This window comes from Gracilinanus agilis, chromosome X (genome assembly GCF_016433145.1).
Source record: "Gracilinanus agilis isolate LMUSP501 chromosome X, AgileGrace, whole genome shotgun sequence".
NCBI lineage: Eukaryota > Metazoa > Chordata > Mammalia > Didelphimorphia > Didelphidae > Gracilinanus > Gracilinanus agilis.
In genome coordinates, this window is record NC_058136.1 from 71,104,410 (window position 1) to 71,124,612 (window position 20,203).

At 52.4% G+C, this 20,203-nt stretch overlaps 2 protein-coding genes across 2 annotated transcripts; one reads left to right on the forward strand and one right to left on the reverse strand.

Moving 5' to 3' along the window:
* The first annotated feature begins 1,236 nt into the window (after positions 1–1,236).
* IDH3G (isocitrate dehydrogenase (NAD(+)) 3 non-catalytic subunit gamma) lies at positions 1,237–10,943 on the forward strand. The gene is made up of 12 exons (XM_044682902.1): positions 1,237–1,320; positions 1,828–1,839; positions 2,393–2,490; positions 3,747–3,859; positions 5,214–5,274; positions 5,373–5,505; positions 8,254–8,387; positions 8,715–8,817; positions 9,733–9,879; positions 9,968–10,062; positions 10,212–10,272; positions 10,638–10,943. Exons 1-12 carry the CDS (start codon positions 1,237–1,239, stop codon positions 10,737–10,739), a joined length of 1,143 nt encoding a protein of 380 aa, XP_044538837.1. The 3' UTR covers positions 10,740–10,943.
* A 188-nt stretch (positions 10,944–11,131) lies between these two features.
* Positions 11,132–19,539, reverse strand: SRPK3 (SRSF protein kinase 3). The gene is made up of 15 exons (XM_044682903.1): positions 19,511–19,539; positions 19,117–19,250; positions 18,596–18,704; positions 18,366–18,453; positions 18,020–18,107; positions 17,624–17,730; positions 16,467–16,632; positions 16,242–16,267; positions 14,468–14,660; positions 14,034–14,333; positions 13,845–13,945; positions 12,917–13,024; positions 12,752–12,821; positions 12,145–12,237; positions 11,132–11,717 (listed from the first exon to the last, which is right to left on the reverse strand). The coding sequence occupies exons 1-15, from the start codon at positions 19,537–19,539 to the stop codon at positions 11,533–11,535; spliced, it is 1,797 nt and encodes a 598-aa protein (XP_044538838.1). The 3' UTR covers positions 11,132–11,532.
* Between the last annotated feature and the right edge of the window lie 664 nt (positions 19,540–20,203).

Below are 20,203 nucleotides of genomic sequence, written 5' to 3' on the forward strand. Positions count from 1 at the left end.
TACCTTAGGGCAAGTGTTTACAGTTACCTTGAGCTAAGCTGATCTCAAATCCTTTCTCTTGGGTCTTAGCTTGTCACGTGATTTATTCTCCCTTCCAATTAACTTCCCTAATTGCTTCTAATTGGCTTTGCTTATCTGGGTCTGATTTTTTTTGTTTGTTTCCTGAATTGGGCTCAGGGACAGAATAAACTTAAGGAGGATGTAGATAAATGCCTACTTGGCTAACTCAGGCAGGAAAGAGTCCATTGGCTTTGTTAGGGCCAGGCCAGCGAGTTCTCCTTTGCAAAAACCAAGAGAGAACCTGACCTGGTGGGTATTCTGGCCCTAGATCCTCTCCATCTCTGATTACAGGGACGGGAGGAGGGGATGAAGGGAAGACCAGGAGACAGGTGGTAGGTTGACCTGCCAGGGCTGGGGCATCTTCCCTGTTGTAAACTGTTCTGATCTCAGAGAACTGGGCAGCCCTGCCCCCTACTCTGCCTTCCCAACATCCTTGAAATGAGTGGTTCCTTTCATTGGGCACTGGTGGTCCAATCCAGAGCTTGTATAGTTCAAGTCTAGCCTTTGGGGTAGGTGGGGTAGGGGTGGGGAAGAAAGCCTCAAGCAGTTGAGCCCTGGGACTCTAAGGAGTTTATAATCTATGTGTGCTCCACCTTTTAAAGTCAACCCTAGATATGAAAAAGGGCTAGTTATTTTATTATTTTTTTATTAAGAGATTTTAGTTTTACCAATTACACGTAATAACAAATTTCCACACACGTTTTCCAAAGTTATAGGATGCAGACTGTCTCCCTCCCCCATTCCTGGTGCTGGCAAGCAATTCGATCTGGGTTATACATGTATTATCATATTTATTTTAGAAAAGAAAGGAAAGAAGAGATCATAGTCCTGCCACCTGCTAGCTAGACAAGCCTCTGTGAGCTTCCCTTTTCTCACTTGTAAGATGGGGATGAATAAGTTGGACTGTTTATTTCTTGGTGTGCAAAGAAGGGGCTTTGTAACCCTTAAAATGCTGTGGAATCCAGAGTTGTTATTACTCTGTTGTCCTAGGTCTGGGCCCACAGTAGAGACTCCCTTTATAAAGCCTTGGTATTCTCCTTCCTAACAAAATTGGTCTTTGTACCCATCGAGGGCACAGCACACTTGCACTTCCTAAATATGTTTGGGTAACGGGGTCCAAAAAGGTGGGCAGCTACGTCGCACCCCTGAGCCTCAGTTCCTCTAATAGGGCATGACATGGTGGGTAATGGAAGTTTGGGTCTGATTTTTGTTTTCCAGGTTTTAGGTACACGGGAGGCCAGCTGGAGGGGCTTCTCCTCAGTAAGTGCCTGTCTTGCGTGTGTGCAAATTCTCTTTGCCTCAGCCCTTCTGGGTGCCCGCTGAGCTGTCGACAGCCTCCAGGGGTCCTGCCCCCACCCCACCCCCACCCTTTGTCCTCCCTTTCCCCCCCTCCCCCCCGCAGCACGCTTGACAGGGGCTTCCAAGGAGGTGGCTCAAATCCTCCCAGGGTTTCCCACTTAGAGTGGGGCTGGGCCCCCCTCCTGGGCCCACCTCTCATCTATCCCAGGCTGCCCCTCAAAGAGCCCTACCTCCCCTTGCCTTGCCCTGCCCCCTGCTGTGCAGGGCCAGCCAGTGTTGAATGGGGAGGGGAGGAGAGGAGGCCCTATGCCAGGGAGCAGCAGCCTTGATGAGCCCCATCCCCACCCCCAGGTGGTCAGCAGCAGCAGCCAGGCCTTGCAGGGTGACCACTCTAACTTCTGTCATTTTGTCTCTTCCCTTTTCGCCCCGTCCTTCTTTTGGCTTTGTTTTTCCTGTTCCGGGCACTAGCAGCAAACAATCGTGAGTATCGTTTTTCCTGCTTCTGGTTGGAGATGGGTTTTGAGGAGGCACAGGGTCATGTCTGCCATCACCCACCCTAGTTCCCATCTGCCCCTTTCTCTGCCTTCCCCAGGTGCCCAGCCTGGCTTCTCTCCACTCTCATTGTTTCTCTTTAGTGATAGGGGAGGCCAGGCAGCACTTGGCTCAGAATTGTCCCCTGTGGGGAGTGTGGTGGGCGCTTCAATGGGCAGAGCCCTGGTGGCAGAAACTGGTGTTCTTTTGCCAGCATATCCGTAGGTGGTCTGGGTGTACCCTGATGATGAACTCTCGACCCTTGGGGTGGATGGGGTGGGAGACCTCGGCCTAAAAGCCCAAGGCTAGAGCCATTCTGGTGTCTTTCCACCTTAGCCTATGTACCATCCATTCCCACTCATCAGCTAATGGATAGGTTCTACATGAGTGATTCCCTCTATTCTTCCAGTCCAGGTCAGGGGTCTGGTTCCTAATGATAGAGGGTAAGGGGCTGCCAGACATCCCTAAGTATTCCCTTAACTCCTTGACTTCCTTTCCACAGCCTCCGTCCGCCAAGTATGGAGGCCGACATACTGTGACCATGATTCCTGGCGATGGCATTGGGCCGGAGCTCATGCTGCATGTCAAGTCTGTGTTCAGGTATGGAGTTACCCCTTTCTTCCCCTTCCCACCCCCATCCCTTTTCTCAGTGCTTCTACCTGCTGTCCCCTGCTCGGATTGAGCTTTGCTACTTTGCATAGTTTAGAGAATAGTAGAGCTGGCAGGGCCCTCTGATCTAATGAAGTTGGTGGGGAGATGGATAAGCCCAGGCCCAGGGAATAATTGAGACTAGAGCTCAATCTAGGGGCTTGAGTCTCCCAGGGCTCTGAGAAGCTGGCTGTCCTGAAGATCCCCTGGCATCTGATAGGGATGGTATTGAGTAGCAATAGCATCCATGTTTGGGGAGTGCTTTAGACCTTCCTCATTAAGGACATTGGGATATAGAGGAAAGGACATTGGTCTAACAAACCATAAAAGGAGCTGGCTTCTCAGCCTGCCTCTTTCTCTGTCATCTGGGACAATTCACTTCTCCTTTAGGCTCGTTTCCACTGTATATCAAATGTGTAGCTTGGACAGGATGAGTTCTCAGCCTCTATAATGAAGGTACATTTGACAGATGAGGGAATTGAGGCACAGAGGATTCCTTTTTTTTTTTTTAAACTCATACCTTCTGATTTAGATTCAACACTGAGTTTCAGTTCCAAGACAGAAGAACCATAAAGACAAGACAATGGGGGTTAAGTGACTTGCCCATAGTCCCACAGCTAGGAAGTGTCTGAGACCAGATTTGTACCCAGGACCTCCCATCTCCAGGCCCATCCACTGAGCCAGCTAGCTGCATGAAATCCTTTGGTGAAGATTGAACAGTCTCTGTCCCTTCCTTCTCCGAGTCCCCTCAATTAACCTGCTTTTGAGTAAAACAGGATTTTTCCTGAGTTTGGTTAAAGCAGGAGGCACCTGTTGGTGGGTCAGTTTGCTTTGTTTCCATATTTCTTAGCTCACTCTGCTTGACACATGGCTTTGGCAGGTACTGGGCAGTGGCATTTTGCAAAGCCTTCTGAGTACCTGCTGTGGCCTCTGCTTTACCCTGATGGGAGCAGAAAGAGACCTTGGTTTTGGAGGGCCCCAAACTACTTAAAAACAGGGTGAGGCAGAGAAAGAGTGATCAGGGCGGAATTTGAAGAACCTTGAAGGTTAGAGAAGGCCAAGCTGATGGCCCTGGACAGTGGGCCTCCCGGTTATCTGGTAATTCCTGTGGGGGACTGGGCTGAGTCTCTGAGTTGAAGAAAGGGGAGTTTGTTGAGCTGGGATAGCCAGCTAGTGTTAGCCACTCTACACTTCTTTCTTGGCCCCAGACATGCCTGTGTGCCTGTGGATTTTGAAGAGGTCCAGGTGAACTCGAATGCTGACGAGGAAGACATCCGCAACGCCATCATGGCCATCCGACGAAATCGCGTAGCTTTGAAGGGTAAGCTTTGTCCTTGAGTGTGAGTGTGCTTGGGGGGTGGGGTGGGGAGATGAGGGAGGTGAACACTACCCATTTCCCTTGGGGGGTGGTGGGTGGATAGCAGGACTCCTGGGTTCCATTCCCAGGACTCTGATAAGGAGGCTGAGAATCTCAAGTTGGAAAGGGGCTTAGTGGTCATCTGTTTGAGATGGGAAGTTCCTTAAGGTTGTTAGATTACATCTAGAGCCCAGGGCCCTGCATGTGGGAGATTGCTTTCTTGAATCTCCCATTGAGTACAGGAATCGCCTCTGTAGCATTTCCTAGTAGTGGGGAACTCCCCATCTATTCTGTCAGGGACACACCTGGGTTGTGTCTGTAGTGTGCCTACCGGGGCTAGCTCCCTGGGCCAACCTTGTTCCCTTTTACATGTGACAAGTCTATAAACATATATACATTTTTAACCCTTACCTTCTACCTTAGAATCAATCCTAGTATTGGTTCCAAGGCAGAAAGATTAGGCAATGAGAGTTAAGTGACTTGCCCAGGGTCACCCAGCTAGGAAGTTTCTGAGGCCAGATTTGAACCTAGGACCTCCCATCTCTAGACCTTGCTCTCAATCCACTGAGCTACCTCACTGTCCCAGTCCTTTGACTATTGAAAGACAGAGCTGGTATCTCTCCTAGGTTTTCCCTTCTTTTGGCTGAATGTCCCCGCATCTTCCAACTCCTCTTGGTGTAATCTCTGCTTCAGAACCTGCCCTCCCCTGGTCTGCCTTCCTCTGAACTTGAAAGCCGGGGGACTCCTACCTTCCTGGTTTGAGCTGAGATGTTTCTATTAATAGAGCCTCAGATTTCCTTCGTTTTCTTGGCAGTCAGGATGCATTGACTCATACTGAGCTTGTAGTCAGAGAAAACCCCTAAGTCATAGGAACTGTTGTCAAGCCCAATCTGCCTCATCCTGTCTTCTCTGCCTTTGCTTTTTTTACCCTAAGTGACAGGAAGTTACATTGATCTGGGGAAACTCTACCTCGTCAGCCCTGCCTGTTGGGAGTATAGGGATCCTGGTTCCCTATGCTCCTGGAATCAATACCTCAGCCCTCTTCAAAGCCAAACAGGGCCTGGAGCTACATGGGAAGTAAATGCTGTTGAGGAAGGCAGGCAGTGCCCAGATAGTTTAGAACAAGCCCTTCTTCAGCAGTCACTTGGTGCAGAAGCATTTCTCTCCCCCTGCTTCAAGAAGAGAAAGAGAGAGAAATTTCAGAGCTAGACCTTTAACCTTCAGGAAGCAGTTTGGTAGAAGTAGCATTTGGTTCCACTGGGGGCTTCTTACTCTGGTGCCCTTTACCCAAGTCCACTCTCTTGCTTGTATTCCCTAGGAAATATCGAAACCAACCATAATCTGCCACCATCCTATAAATCCCGTAACAACATTCTTCGGTAAGAGCCACCACCATCATGACAAAGGGCGTTGGGGAAATGTTGGCGGCTTCCTGCCAGATATATGGACTCTCTCTTTCCTCTCCCTTTATCTCTAGCACCAGCTTAGACCTCTATGCCAATGTCATCCACTGTAAGAGTCTGCCAGGCGTGGTGACTCGCCACAAAGACATAGACATCCTCATCGTGAGGGAGAACACAGAGGGAGAATATAGCAGCCTGGAACATGAGGTGAGACCGCTTCTTCCCCATCCCTTCCATCCCCAGCTAGTCCAGTGTGTGTCACTGGACCTACCCTCAGCTGTACTGATGTGGACACCTGGTTTCTGATCTTGGGAGCTCCTACTTGGTTTGGGGGAATGACTCCTCCATGTAGAATCCAGCCAGGTGATAAGTGAAGTCTTTAATGAGTTCTCAAAAGAGATAGAAGTAGAAAGTCATAGAATATTAGTGGACCTTAGTGATCATCTCAACCTCAACCATCCCAGGAGGCCTAACTGTAGTGAGAGTCCCCTTTCTTCTCCAGTTCTGTAAGTTCATCTTCTTTATCAGAACTACAGAGAGAGACACACACAGAGAGATTCCCTCCATGGCTACGTACTGCTTTCACAGTATTCCCAAAGTCTGGTAAACTTGGCATCTTTTAGGCCTGGCAGATTGAAACCAGAGACTCACAGATTCTTCTCTACAACAGAAGTTAAACATGCTGAAATGTGATCAATTCATGTTTAAAGGAGAACTTTAAAAAACAAAAAACAAAAAAACAACCTCTGGAGCAACTGGGTAGATTAGTGGATTGAGAGCCAGGCCTAGAGGTCCTAGGTTCAAATCTGGCCTCAGACACTTCCTACCTGTGTGACCCTGGGCAAGTCACTTCACCCCCACTGTCCAGCCCTTACTGCTCTTCTGCCTTGGAGCCAATACGCAGTGTTGATTCTAAGATGGAAGGTGAGGGCTTAAAAAAAACTTCCAAACCCCTTACTTTCCATCTTAGAATCAACACTGGGTATTGGTTCCAAGGCAGAAGAGTGGTAAGGGCTGGACAGTGTTGGTTGTGACTTGCCCAGGGTCACATAGCTAAAAAATATCTGAGGTCATATTTGAACCCAGGGCCTTGCATCCCCAGACCTGGCTCTCTATCCACTGAGCCACCTAACTGCCCCCAAGAGAACTCATTTTTACTGTTTACCCAAAGGAGAAAGAGGTCTAGCAGATAACTATTGCCTGAGAAACTGGGCTTCCACAACTTATAAATCACACTTAGCCCCATCATTGTAAAAGCCTGTGGGCATGGAGGGGACTGTATTTTTTAAGGAAAGACCTTCCCAAACCTAGGTTAGAACAGTGTATCAAAAGATGCAAACTCCAGGGCCCTTGCTCACACCACCTGGAGATCTGGTCTACAGCTGCAGAGATAGGCTGAAGGGGGAGCCTCACCAGGCCTTTTCAGCCTTATCTGGGGATTCTGCAACTCAGAAGGAACCATCCTGGTGCTCGGTGTAGTAGTGATGCACCACTATCTTCTGTGTTCTTTTAGATGTCTTTCTGTCCCAGTTTGGCCTTGCCAACATTTTGTTTCTCTTTTACAAGCCAGTCGCCTACACAAAAGAGCATGTGAACTAGTTAAATTTCTTCAAGGCCTGAAAGAAGAACATTCTGTATAAGGACAGCCTTGTGGGGACACTTTGTAGATTTCTGCCAGATTCTGGGCTGGGCAGTGCATGTTGGACACACTCTGCTCTGCTGATCTTGATTTTGTTCCTCTTTTCTTGATGGCCAGTACAGTGTGGTCCCCAAATTGTCAATTAATGTCAAATCTTGATGCTATCTCAAGAGTCTACGTACAGGGAGGAAAACAATTCCGATCACACCACTTCTTATGAAACTGTGACATTAGACCTTCCGACTGCCCCTAGATTCTCTACGTGAGCCTGATTCAGAGACAGATAGGCCTCTCAGGACAGTTATGGCTTCAGTATGTCTCTTGTGAACAGCAAGATGGATCCTTTTGAAAGCCACCTCTCTGGAGCTGCCCAATGAATTAGGAGCAGAGCCAGACCTAGTAGCCAACCTTTCATTCTCATTCTGGGCCGTTTTGGTAGGGGAGAGAGAGTTAGGGCTCAGCCTTCCGGCTCGGGGCAGGTAGAGAGACGAGGAACCCAGATGACCCAGCAGCCATTTTCTAACATCCACTAGAAGCGCAACAGCCCAATGATTGTTAGTTTTCAGAGCAGGCCTTGGACATTGGGGATGCTCCTCTTTGAGCAGGGCCTTCAGAGTCTGTAATAGGTGATTGTTAATGGCCTTGATAGGGACAGATCTTTGTCCTTTGAGACCTGAGTTGTTGGGAGCCAAGTGTGAGGAGATTGGGGAAGAGTATGAGCCTTCTGGAGGTATATGCAGGGTTCTCAGAAAGGAACTGACCACTTCCTTCTTGAGTCCCTAAACCAGCTCTCTAAGGAAGATTCCAGTGAAGGCCCTTAGTGGTCTGACCTGGGGCAGCGTGCCACGGGGCCACAGCTTGTAGGTATGGAGAAATCGATTCTGATAAGTCAATTTACAAAGCCAGTCTTACTCCAGACAATGAGCTGAGACTCACTGTTGCAGAGGTTTTCTACCTAGCATGGGAGCGAGTGCCCAGGCTAGGGGCTCTGTAGGCCCTTAAATTGGCCAAGAAGTAGATAAGGAGGGGCAGCTGGGTAGCTCAGTGGAGTGAGAGTCAGGCCTAGAGACAGGAGGTCCTAGGTTCAAACCCGGCCTCAGCCACTTCCCAGCTGTGTGACCCTGGGCAAGTCACTTGACCCCCATTGCCCACCCTTACCACTCTTCCACCTATGAGACAATACACCGAAGTACAAGGGTTTAAAAAAAAAAAAAAGAAGTAGATAAGGCCGATGGCCTACCCCCCAGCCCTGTGTGTAGCAGAAGACTTCCTAAGGGAAAGAGAATCACCCACCCCCCACCCTTTTACCCCCACAGAGTGTTTCAGGTGTGGTGGAAAGCCTGAAGATCATCACCAAGGCCAAGTCCCTGCGCATTGCTGAGTATGCTTTCCGGCTGGCCCAGGAAACCGGGCGCAAGAAAGTGACTGCCGTGCACAAAGCCAATATCATGTAGGGATGTGGGACTGGGGAGGGGGATTGATGATAACGGATTCATTTTTACCTCTCTCCCCTCTCCTCCATTACTCCTTTCATGCTATTTCTCCCCATTTCTCCATCTCCTTTCCCCTGATCATAGGACCCATTGAAAGATCTAGATGGGGAAACTTGAGTCCCAGAGGGAAAGGGATTACCCAAGGTCACACAGCAAGCTGGTTGCAGAACCAGGACTAGAATCCAGGCCTCCTGCCCCCATCCTGTGTGCTCTTGATCACTCTATACCACTTCACCGAATGTTCTCGTTTTTGTGATCCACCAAGCTTTCTGTCCCTCTCGTAGGAAACTGGGAGATGGCCTCTTCCTCCAGTGCTGTAAGGAGGTAGCTACAGGTTATCCAAACATCACTTTTGAGAGTATGATCGTGGACAACACCACGATGCAGGTACCCGGCCCCAGCCCGCCCAGCTTGCCCAACTATCCAGCTAGCCTCAGCTTAACTGCCACCTCCTTTCCCAGCCTCCAGATGCAGAGATATATGAGCTTAGTGCCTCAGCACTGTGTGTGTGTGGGGGGGGAGCCAGTAATTCTTCCAAAGCAGATAAAGCCCCCATCCTAGCCCTTAGATGGCAGAGCTGGTAGAGACCATAGGGATGTTAGACCAACTCCTCAGTCCTGTAGGGGAGGCTGCTGGAGCCCACAGCATGCTGGGAGGCTGTCCAGGGGGTCAGGCCCAGCTCTGCTGCTTGCTGCCTGAGTGGCTTTGAGGAAGCACCTCAGCTGAGCTTAGACAAGTTTGAAGGGCAGTACCTCCGACCCTGCTTTTCCAAAAAAACCATGATTCATTTGGGTCGGGGCCCTTTGACATTTGGGTTTCACTTTGACTGTATTCGTGTTTTAGACTCTAGTGCTGTATTTTTTAAACCCTTACCTTGGTCTTAAAATTGAAACAAGAATTAGTTCCAAGTCAGGAGAGCGGTAAGGACTAAGTATTTGGGGTCAAGTGACTTGCCCAGGATCACCCAGATAGGAAGCGCCTGAGGCCAGAACCCAGAACCTGCCGACTCCTCTTCAGGCCTGGCTCTATCCACCTCGCCACCTCGCCACCCTGCCAGTGCTATATTTTAGTCACAGTGGTCCCATGGGGGGAAGGGAGAATTGAGCTTTCTTGATTTTCATATGTCTCCACCTCTGCTTGCTGGTATCCCTCTTCCCTTGATGTTTGAGCTCTGTGTCTGTTTTGCTTTCCCTGTGCAGTCCCTTAGGAAGCCCAGCAGGACTTGTGTGCTTGGCCTCAGGGTTCTTCTGTACATTGGGTACCGGGCATGTGTAGTCTCTCTGACCCAAGCTCTGTCCACAGCTGGTATCTCGGCCCCAGCAGTTTGATGTCATGGTGATGCCCAATCTTTATGGCAACATCGTCAACAATGTCTGTGCTGGCCTAGTCGGGGGCCCAGGCCTTGTGGCTGGGGCAAATTACGGGCATGTGTATGCAGTCTTTGAGACGGTGAGTGGCTAGGATTGAATCCGGAAGGGGTGGAGAGAAGTAGCTGGAATTGTTCCCTTCACACCCCTGGCCCCCCGTCTTCTTCCAGGCAACCCGGAACACAGGTAAAAGCATCGCCAATAAGAACATCGCTAACCCTACAGCCACCCTGCTGGCCAGCTGCATGATGCTGGACCATCTGAAGTAAGTCGGCCTCATTCTTGGGCCTTCTTGTTTTGGGCAAAGGGTGGGACAGGGTGGGGCATTCAGGGTCTCTGTCTCCCCTCTATCCTGGTGCCTGGGGACCAGCCAGAGTCCTGAGCTCTCTCTGTCCCCCATCTCATCTGTCTCAGGCTCCACTCCTACGCCAGCTCAATCCGGAAGGCCGTCCTGGCATCAATGGACAATGAAAATGTGAGGCTCCCGAGGCTTCCCAGCAGGGTGGGGGACTAATAAGGCTCTGGTTACAGGACAGAATTTTTGAAGCTGCCTCTTGCCCTCCCCATGTTTTGCCTTCAACTTTAGTTAAGGTAGCAAATCTGTGGGCTCGAATCTGAGAACTATAGCTCAAATCCCAACTCCGTACTTGGGCCAGGCGTCGGTATGGTTTTCTTGGGGGATTGGCACTCTAAAGCTAAAGCCCGGCTGTTTCCAGGCATCTTTCCTGTACAGATTGCCTTCGCTCTGAAGGCAACTCCGTGCTTTGGGCCTCTTGTCTCACTGATGGCAGGGGAGGGGGAGGGACACTGGCAGTTGCCCATTTGGGGTTCTGTTCCTAGATGCACACCCCAGACATCGGGGGCCAAGGCACCACCTCAGAAGCTATCCAGGACATCATCCGCCACATCAGAGTCATCAATGGACGGGCCATGGACGTCTAGCTCTTGGACACCTACCTGCCTGCCAGGAGAAGCTCCCCCTCCATCCCCCTCCAGTTGTGCTCCTATTTATTGGCCCCATAATTATACCTGCTTATCAGACAGGAAATTGAATCTGGGCAGGGATTACCTCCTTCCTCATCCCAAGTATGCTTCCCATTCCCACTGCTTCATAGGTTCCAAAATAAACAGCTGTACCCTCCTCCATCTTGCCTGGGTGTTTCGGTTTGATTGTGGCTGTTTTCATAAATGGCCAGTGAATGTGAGGGAGGGAAGAGGGATGGTGGTGGCTCTGCCTCCCCACAAGGTAGCCAGCTTCTCTCCTTCCTTCTCCGCCCTTTCCTGGGCCCTGGCAGACCCTAGCCAAACCCAGTGAGAGGACACCAAGCAAGATACTCAATAAGAAAAATGATTTTATTGTTTTTTTTTTTCTTTTTAACCTGAGCAAAAAGATGGGATCAGAACAGAGGGAAAGACTGCAAAACAGGGTGGAAAACAACTAAATCCTTCTCCAGAAACACTGCTGGCTAAACCGCCCTGCACAACCTCGCACACTAGTTATGGGCCTGAAGGGAGGATGCACCAAGGTTCTGGGAGACGGGGGGGTGGGGTTAGCTTTGGAAGCCTTCCCCAGCTGCACAAGCGCCAACTGTGCAGGCCTGGTGCTTCAGGATGGGCCGAAGACACTTAAGAGCCAGCCTCCTCCCCTGTCTGGCACAGTACCAAGGCACATTAAAAAAGCAGGCCACCCTCTACCACAGCAAACTAGGGCAGGGAGAACAGGAGAGCCTGGAGTTTAGGAATTAAGCCAGGGGTGCTGGAGGCATTGAGCGGCGGTGGCCCGCCTCTCGGGGATGTACTCCATCATGGGCAGCAGGAAATCTGTGAATTGGGTTGCCTGTTCCAGGGACCACTCGTACTTCTCCATGAGTACTTCATATAGACCCCAGTGCTTGAGATTCTTAATGTGACGGAGCTCCCCTAGGAGACAGAAATCACTTTAGCCTCTTTCTATTCCCAGGCCAACTGAGGCCCCCCAGCTTTGGCTCTGACTTCTGACCAGTGAGGGGCTCCCTCACTCCTTGACCCACCACCCGACTCCTCCCTGCCTTCCTCCTTCTCTACGTCCCACTGGTCCTTCAAGATGTGGTTTCTCGGGCAATGTCAGCCCTGGGAACGGTGCTCGGCATTTGGGTCCAGCCATCCTTGGTGCATTTAGCACCCACAGGGAAATGGGAGCTCCCAGAGGGGAACCGGTCTTTCTGGGCTAAAAACGGAAAAACCCAGCCTTGAGCCCTGGGCACTAGGCAGGTAGCATTACCCAGCCTGGCTAGAAAGCAGGCATTTCATTCCACCTGCTTTCTCACTCCCTCCAGCCTCCCAGAGGCCCTTGTGGTCTGGTGAGTACCTCGTCTAGTGAAGTATTCTCGTGAATAGCGGCCAGAGAGGGCAAAAGCCGGTGGGATGTCTCCAAGGAGTTCCACGATGTGAGCAATGTGATCTGTGAGGGAGGCCCGAGCTGCAATAAGTGCTCTCTCCTTCCCACCTGTCTTCTGTCTTAGAATGAATGCCATCAGTTCCAAGGCAGGAGAGCAGGAGGGGCTACACAACTGGAATTGAGTGACTCACCCAGGGGCACCCGCTCTGGGAGTGTCTGAGGCCACTTGGGAACCCAGGACCTCCGGATTCCAGGCCCAGCTTTATCCACTGAACTGCCTAGGCCCCTCCCCACTTAAAAAAAAAAAAAGAATGACCCTTCCCTTCTGTCTTAGTCAAATTTTTTTTTCTTAATTCCAAAAATGAATTACCTCTAGAAATAACTTGGTATCAATTCTTAGAACTTAAAAAATGTTTGAAAGCCTTTCTGTCTTGGTAAAAACTAGGCAAGGAAGTGTCGGAGGCAGATTTGAACCCAGGACCCTCCACCATGGAGCCACCTAACTGCCCCTCTCCCTCCCACTGTCCCGACCCCTTTCTCTTGTCCCCCAGGTGGTAGGTCTGTGCACCTCACCCACCTTCATCTCGAGTATAGGATTCCCCAGAGTGGGGCTCAAACAGATAGTCCCCTGTGGCCAGCTCAAAAGCCTAGGATGGAATAAAAGAGGAACAGCGGCTGAGCCGGCTCTCCAGGCCTAAGAGGTGGACAGCCATCCGCCCCGCCGTGTGGGGGTGGGTCCTACCATGCAGGCCGTGCTCCAGATGTCCGCCGAAGGGCCGTATTCAGCCCCGATGAGCACCTCGATCGCCCGGTACTGTCGGGTCTGAATGTCCTCAGTAAAGTGCTTGTGCTGTGGGAAAAGGAGGTTTCCAGAGCTGGCTGGCTGAGACAGAAGACTTGGGCTACTGGCCCACCCCCAGCCCAGCGGGCCTGCAAGGCCTCAAGATCTTGGCCCCTGAGAAGATGGTGTGTGTGTGTGTGGGGGGAGCCACCCCCTCCCCTTGAGAATGCTCCATCCACACTGGGAGTCTTTGACCCCCTTTTGGGCCACAGACCCTTCCTAGAATGACTTTCAAGTGCATCAATAGCATTGCAAAGGAAACTGGTCACGTTGAACTCATTACCAAAATACTTAAAAGAGAAGGCAAAGAGACCTGAGCATCCCAGACTGGCCCATCCACAGCCTGCAGTCTAAGGGGCCTGGCATTCTAGACTTTGGCGTTTGACCCACCTCTGCTGGTCTTCTAAACCCTTACCTTCTTAGTGTCAGCCCTAAGACAGAGAGTAGCAAGGGCAAGGCAGCTGGAGTTCAGTGACTTGCCCAGGGTCACCCAGCTAGGAAGTGTCTGTCCGAGGCCACATTTGAACCTAGGACCTCTCTTCTCCAGGCCCGGCTCTCTATCCACTGAGCTACCTGGCTGCCTCTGTGACCTAGGTTTAGGGGAGCCCTTGGCTGGGATCATACAGCAAAGCCCCAAGATTACATCCCAGACGGGACTCCTGACTTCCAGGCCAAGGCTGTCCACTAAGAAAAGAGAGGAGGCCAAGACTCCCCCAGGAGCCTTTGCACATGCATGACCCATTTTCCATGTGATTCGGGGACCAGAGACTACAGAGACCAGAGGGAGGTGCAGTGGGGCCATCCCCCGCCTCCCCAACACCGTACATACCACCCAGCAGGCGTTGCCAAGATCAGCAATTTTAATCTTGATTTTGTCTGCGTTCTGGGGTTCCAGGGGGTTCACCAGGAAGTCTGTGGCATTTAACGTTCCTGAGTGGGGGGAGTCAGGAGAAGGAGCTGAAGGGTGTCCAGACTGGTGGCGCCTCCTTAGCCAATCCAGCCAGGGCCCCTTACTTACTGTTGCTGAGGGAGAAAAGTCCCCCCTTCTCCTGACGGTTGGAGAAGCCCGACAGGGTGGAGCCCGAGGCCGGGGAGAAGAGGGACCCCGAAAATCCAGAGGTCTGGGAGTCTGGGCTAAAGCCCCTGTTGCTTGTGCGCTGTCCCCGAGGCGGTGAGGAGGAGGCTGGGGAGGCCCCGCCACCTCCCCAGGGGTGACAGCCTGAAGAGGAGGTCAGGCTCTGAGGGCTGCATGCCAGGCTGCCCCCCGAGGCCTCGGTCAGGGTGGTCCCATTGCTGTCGCCCAGCTGTGAGTTGGCATCTGTGGGAGACAGGATGAGCGTACCTCTCAACAGATTTCCTCTAGAGATGCTGGATAAAGGCCAGGTGAGATTTGGGATGGGAGCTGGGAGAGGCGGGCCCCTCCCTCCCCGGAGCAGTGGAAGCCCCACTCACATGTGGCCCCCGAAGCTTCATCTGAGTCAATGTCAGGGGGCTGGGGCAGTGGATCCAGCAGGCCTTCCAGACCCCTCTCCCCCTCCAGGTCCTCCAGGCGCTGAAGGTCCCGAAGGCGCTCCTCCAGGAGCTGTTTCTGCCGTTTCTGCTTGCGCCTCATCTTCTTCCTCTTGTTCTTGGAGAGCTTCCCATTCTAATAAGCAAAGACATGCCAAGGTGTAGGAAGGGTGGGGCATGGAGAGGACAGGAACCCCTCCTGCCTCCCTCCATTACTGGCTCCTAGCCAGGGAGCCCCAGATTAGCCCTCGGGGTCCCAGCAGAGTTCAAGGTGCTCGCCCCATCTGCCCCTAATCACCTGTCGGTAGATAATAATCACACTAGCCAACATCTATATAAGGCTTACCATGTGCCAGACACTGTGCTAAGGGCTTTACAATGAATGATTAGCTTAGCCTATCCTCACAACAGCCCTGAGAGATAGGCGCTATTATCATTATTCCCCATGTACAATGGAGAAAACTGAGGCAGAGGGGCTGTGAGTTGCCCTGGGTCACATAGCTGGATAGCCCAGGGTCCAAGGCTGGATTTGAACTCCGGTTTTCCTGGCTCCAGGCCCAGTGTTCTGTGCACTGTGGTGCCACCTAGCCATTCATTATGAGGAAGTAAGGGGGTTGGATCAGATCACCTCTAAAGTTCTCTAGCCTCTAAAGGGCTAACTCGGCATTGGTGAACCTTTTCGAGATTGCGTGCCCAAAACGGCACCTTCAAGCTGCCTTTGAGCCCAGACAGCAGAGGGAAGAAGTGCTTGCACTAGGCTGCTGGACAGTGGGGCGAGCGAGGCATGTGAACATTGTCCCCAGGTGCAGTGGAGGGGGGAAATGGAGCAGCCCCCGCTGGCAGTCTGGGGCATGCATGCCATGCCTTTGCCAATACGGAACTAACTCTATGATCCTGTGCATTGGTAAATTTCCAAATTCCTCCTCCTCCTCTATGCCCAGCTCTATCATTGGGACCAACTGCCTCAGTTTCCTAGGGCTGGGGAGGTGGTTTCTAGCACCCTTCTAGCACAGATGTCCTACAGATTTAGCCTGGTATGGACCCTCCCTATGTTACACATGTCCACCCATCTGCATCTCATCTCAGTTGGCCAGATGGACAGTATCCTGGGACAGCAAGGCTCATTCCCCCAAAGTAGCCCCTCTTAAGGGCTAGATATTATCTTCATTCAAAAATCACTACCAGCTGGATGGGACCCGGCCTGGGAAACTGAGTCCAAACAAACTGATCCACAAGCACATTACTGGCACCCTCTCAGTTTGTAAATTGAGGGGCTGGCTGTAGACTGCACTCCTCGGCTCCCTGAGGCTCCGCTCTCCAATCTAGCAGTGCCCACCAGGAGAGACCCCTTCGGGGAGAGGAGAGGGCTCAGTAAAGACTGGTTGAATGAATGACGCTCCAAGATCATTCTTGAGAGCTAGCAGTGGCTGGCAAACTTGAAAAGGAACATAAAAACCCACGAGGTCCAACAAAGGCACTCCTCTTTGTCCGAGTTCTCAAAAGAGTCAGAGAATGGATTAACGGGACTCAGTGGACGAGGCCTCAACCAGTGCTGCCCTCACTCTAGGTTCCTCCCAGGGCCAAGAGGTGGAAAGAAGGGGGACACTGCCCCCAAATCTGGCTTCTCTCATCCCTGCACCTTTAGTACATTCCATGGGAGGAGGACACATCTTCGTAAACTCAAAGGCACAGGACAGGCGCCAGGGTGCCAACTTACCATGATCTGCTGGGGTGCAGAGCTCACTAGAGCAGGCCAGGACGACAGGCCAGAGAGAGGTTTGGGAGTGGGGGGAGAGATAGAGAGAGACAGATAGAAAGTTAAGGGAGTCAGATAGATGGGAGACGGAATTCTTAGACCCCAGGGGGCCAGGGGCTGGGGGAAGAGGGATAGGGGTAAGGAAATGTGCCTCCTCCACTCCCCTAGCCCCAGCTTAAGTGATACCAGTGTTGCCAGAGATAGGTGGGGCCCCCGACTGCTGCCACAGTGTGGCCTCGGCTGCCAGCCTTCGGATGTAGACCTCACCCACACACAGAAGAATGTTCTCCGGCTTAATGTCGGTATGGATGATCTTACATTTAGTGTGGAGGTAATCCAGGCCCTGCAGCACCTAGTAGTAGAACCAGCAGTGAAAAACCAGATTTGCCCAAGGTTCTCCTCATCCCCTGCAGTGGAGAATCACAGGCCCATGGACTTGGGGGATGGAGTGGGGGGATCACAAGAGGTCATTTGGCCCCAACCCTTCATCTTGTTGTCTTGTTAAGGAGTGGAAGACAAGAGCAGAACTTGGTCCAGAGTCCTGAGGTCAAGACTCATGGGAAATTAGAGAGCTGGAGAAGACAGATGATCTAGAGCGATCGATAGATTATGTAAATGGTGAACAGACAGAGAGATGGATGAATGGATGGATGGAGAGAGAGACAGAGACAGAAAGAGAAAGAAGACTAGATGGAGAGATAGATAAGGAGAGAGATAAAGAGGACAGAAATAGATGATAGACAACTAGATGGATAGACAGAAAGATCGATGGATAGATGAAGAGATGGATAGAAAGACAGATGGATGGATGGATAGACAGACACACAGACAGACAGACAGATAAATGATGAGGGCCTAGCTCAACCAGATCTCAGACTATACCACAAATCCAACATTATCAAAACAGTTGGATACTACTCTAAAAACTAGAAGAGATTTGGTCAAAGGAGTAGAGTAGGAGTAGGTGATGGGTACACTGCAGAAGGCTCCGACAAGAATAACCACAATCCCAACCCAATTCCATAACCCAAGAATACGGGATGAAGGCGACAAGCTTTGGAACTAGGACTCCTGCTCCCCCTTCAGACTCTGTTGCCCTGGCGGTCTGGGATTTTGTGAAGGAGATGGAGGTGACGGGCCAGGCTGGCCAAGAGGCTGATTATGCTTTTGACCCTGGCACACTGAAAGCACATACCCATTATACACAACACTGTGGAGACCAGAAGAGGTAAGTGAGCAATTATCCTGCCCCGTGGGGCCCTATTAGAAGTCGGCTCCTAGAGGGCAATGATGGGGTTTTTCTTGGGTCAATGATATTTTGCACTTTCCAAAGCCAGTCCTACCTGTCGCATGATGTTCTTCACACAGGGGAGGGGCAGGCCTTGGTAGTTGGATTTGATGATCCATTTAAGAAGCTGGTGGCCCAGAACCTCCAACACCATGCACACATCTGGCCAGACAGAGGAGTGAAGGGGCATCGAACTGACCAGCAGCTGAATGGGTCTTCTCGCCTGGCGCTATGACCACCCCTGCTGGGAGGGGCTGGATCCCTTTGCCCCCAGGACAGCTTTCCAGAGGGGCCTCTTAGTGTTTGCCAAACCCAAGGGAATCCTTGGCCACTGATGCCTTCTTAGTACTGCCCCCTTTCCTAAACGGGGCACCGACTCAGAAGACATGCCCTCCCCTGTGGGCCCTCTCTAGCCCCCTCACCCCTCCAGTACCCAAACCTCCAAGGATACGGACACCATTGATTCCTGAAATTCTGAAGTCATCGATGAGCTGCACCACAGTCTCTCTCTTGGGGTCACTGGGATCACTGTCTCGAACCTGGGGGCATTCAGGTACGGATCAAGTCCATGATAGGGGCTGGGGGGCAGGGCGGGTCTGAGTTCTCTCTCCACCCCCTCCCTGTTCTGTATCTCCTCCCACCCTCCCCACCCCAAGCAGTGCCTCCCCAGGCAGATCCCTTCCTCCCCTCCTGGGGACACAAATTCAGACCCTAGTACAGACTAGTCACTAGACACCTGATTGCCTTCTTGGGGTCTAGCAACAGGGCCTAGTTGGGATGGGGGTGTGAGACCTTACACATTTCAGCAGCTTGATCTCATCCAAAGCAGTCTCGGTGTAATGGACGGCACTCTTCACCACCTTCAGAGCCACGAACCGTTTCCGCCTACAAAAGAGACCCCCCAGTTGACCATCACCACCAACCCTAGAGTCTGGACCCCCAAATCCAAGGGGGAGGGGGGAGATCCCCCAGGTAGAACCTCTCTACCAGGGACTGGCCAGGAGGGTGTGGTAGAGGGGCCACTCACTGGATATCCCAGCAGAGCCAGACAGTAGAGAAGTGGCCCCATCCCAGCTTTCGAACCACATGGTATCGCCCATTGAACAGGTCTCCAATCTTCACCGGGTAGTAACCACCTGGGGGGTAGGGAAGGAAGACCACGGCTCAGAGACAGTCTAGGTGCCCCCTGCCTAGCCATCCTTATCCCCTTAGGGGCTCTGTGTCCGTCCTAATCTTGGGGGCCCTAATCCAATGAACTGGCAAGGCTTGATGATCACCCCAAGAGTGGAGCCCCTCCCTGTCTCCTTCTCTGTCTCTCCTCTTCTCCCACCCCCCCCCCCCATAAACGGATGAAGGGCCAGGGACCCCAGGGGAAGGGGCTTGGGGTGTCGGCTGTGCCCTCCCACCTCCACCCTACCTGCATCCCTTCCCAGTCTGCAGCTGCCTTTGCCTCTCTTCATCTGGGCTGCCTGCCTTGGGCTGGGCCCTTCACCCCCACCTCCCCTCCAAAGGGAGGAGGCCAAGTTGGCTTTCACCCCTCTCCATTACCCCTGCAGTAATCAGTGGGGTCTTCCTGCTCCTCGTCATCAGATCCCAAAAGGCCCTCCAGCACCACGGGGGGTAGCACCCGACCAGCTCTTACCTCCAGATCAGTGAACTCGTGGCCACATACAAGATGTGAGCTTGTTGGTAGGGGTGAGAGGAAAGGCCTCAGCTTACCCTGCAAGCCTCCTTGGCCTCCCCCACACACCTCCCATCAGTCTCCAGGGCGATCTCAGCGGGCTCCCTCCTCCCCGGCCCCCAGCCCGCCCCCTGCCCCCATTCTCCAGGGCTGCCCGCTCGGCTCCGCTCCGCTCCGCCCCCCCTCCCCCGGGGCCCAGAGAATCCCAGAAGGAGGGCTCATTTTGGGATCTCGCCCCACAGGCTGGAGGCACTCCCCTACCTGTCGCTGCTGCTGCTGCTTGAGCTCATCTCGCCCTCTCCACCACCACACTACACTCTACCTACTCAACCCCGAGGCGGGGGTTACCAGGAAAATCTAGTTAACTGATCCCCGGTCCCCAGCCCGTGTCTGCACAGCTCGGGTGCTCTGCCCTCAGTCACTTGGCCTAGTCCGTTGGAGGTAGGGGGTGGGGATGGAGTTGACGTCAATTTCTCCTTTTGGAATTTTTTTGGGAGGAGGGAGACCTTATCTCTACTGTGAGGAGAGTGGATTGAGGGGCATTTATAGCTGGGGTGATTTCACTCGGCCGGCCAGGGAAAGGGTTATAAATAGATTCTCAGCTGCTTTTAGGGAAGGGAAAGGTATGTCAGTGGAAAGGTCCCCTCCCCCTACCACCCAAAAAAGTCCACTCTACCAAGTCGCTGAGGGTCCTGGTCCTTTAACTCTTAAAGGTACATGCTCCCGGAACGGAGCCTTCCCTAGGCCTAGGCTGGCCGAGCCACCTGAGCTTCTAAAGCCGATCCCCTTGCAGGGGGCCGGGCTGATCTGGCCTCTGGCTGCCTGGCTCCACTCCCTTCCTCCCTCTTTCGCGACCCCTCCCCTCCGAGGGAAAGGGGCTCATCGGTTTCTCGGTGTTTCAAGTTCAAGTCTAGGGGGAAAGCGGGGCCAGGCCTGGAGCTGTCACGCCCCCCC

Bases quoted from the DNA above. Each gene is read 5' to 3' on its own strand.
- IDH3G (XM_044682902.1), top strand. From the start codon at position 1,237: ATGGTGGGTAATGGAAGTTTGGGTCTGATTTTTGTTTTCCAGGTTTTA. The intron at 3,860-5,213 runs GTAAGCTTTGTC...TGTATTCCCTAG, and splicing joins AAATCGCGTAGCTTTGAAGG to GAAATATCGAAACCAACCAT. The intron at 10,273-10,637 runs GTGAGGCTCCCG...TTCTGTTCCTAG, and splicing joins CATCAATGGACAATGAAAAT to ATGCACACCCCAGACATCGG.
- SRPK3 (XM_044682903.1), bottom strand. From the start codon at position 19,539: ATGAGCTCAAGCAGCAGCAGCAGCGACAG. The intron at 18,454-18,595 runs GTGAGTGGCCCC...TCTCTTTTGTAG, and splicing joins TGGCTCTGCTGGGATATCCA to GCGGAAACGGTTCGTGGCTC. The intron at 14,661-16,241 runs GTAAGTTGGCAC...TTTGCTTATTAG, and splicing joins CTGCACCCCAGCAGATCATG to AATGGGAAGCTCTCCAAGAA.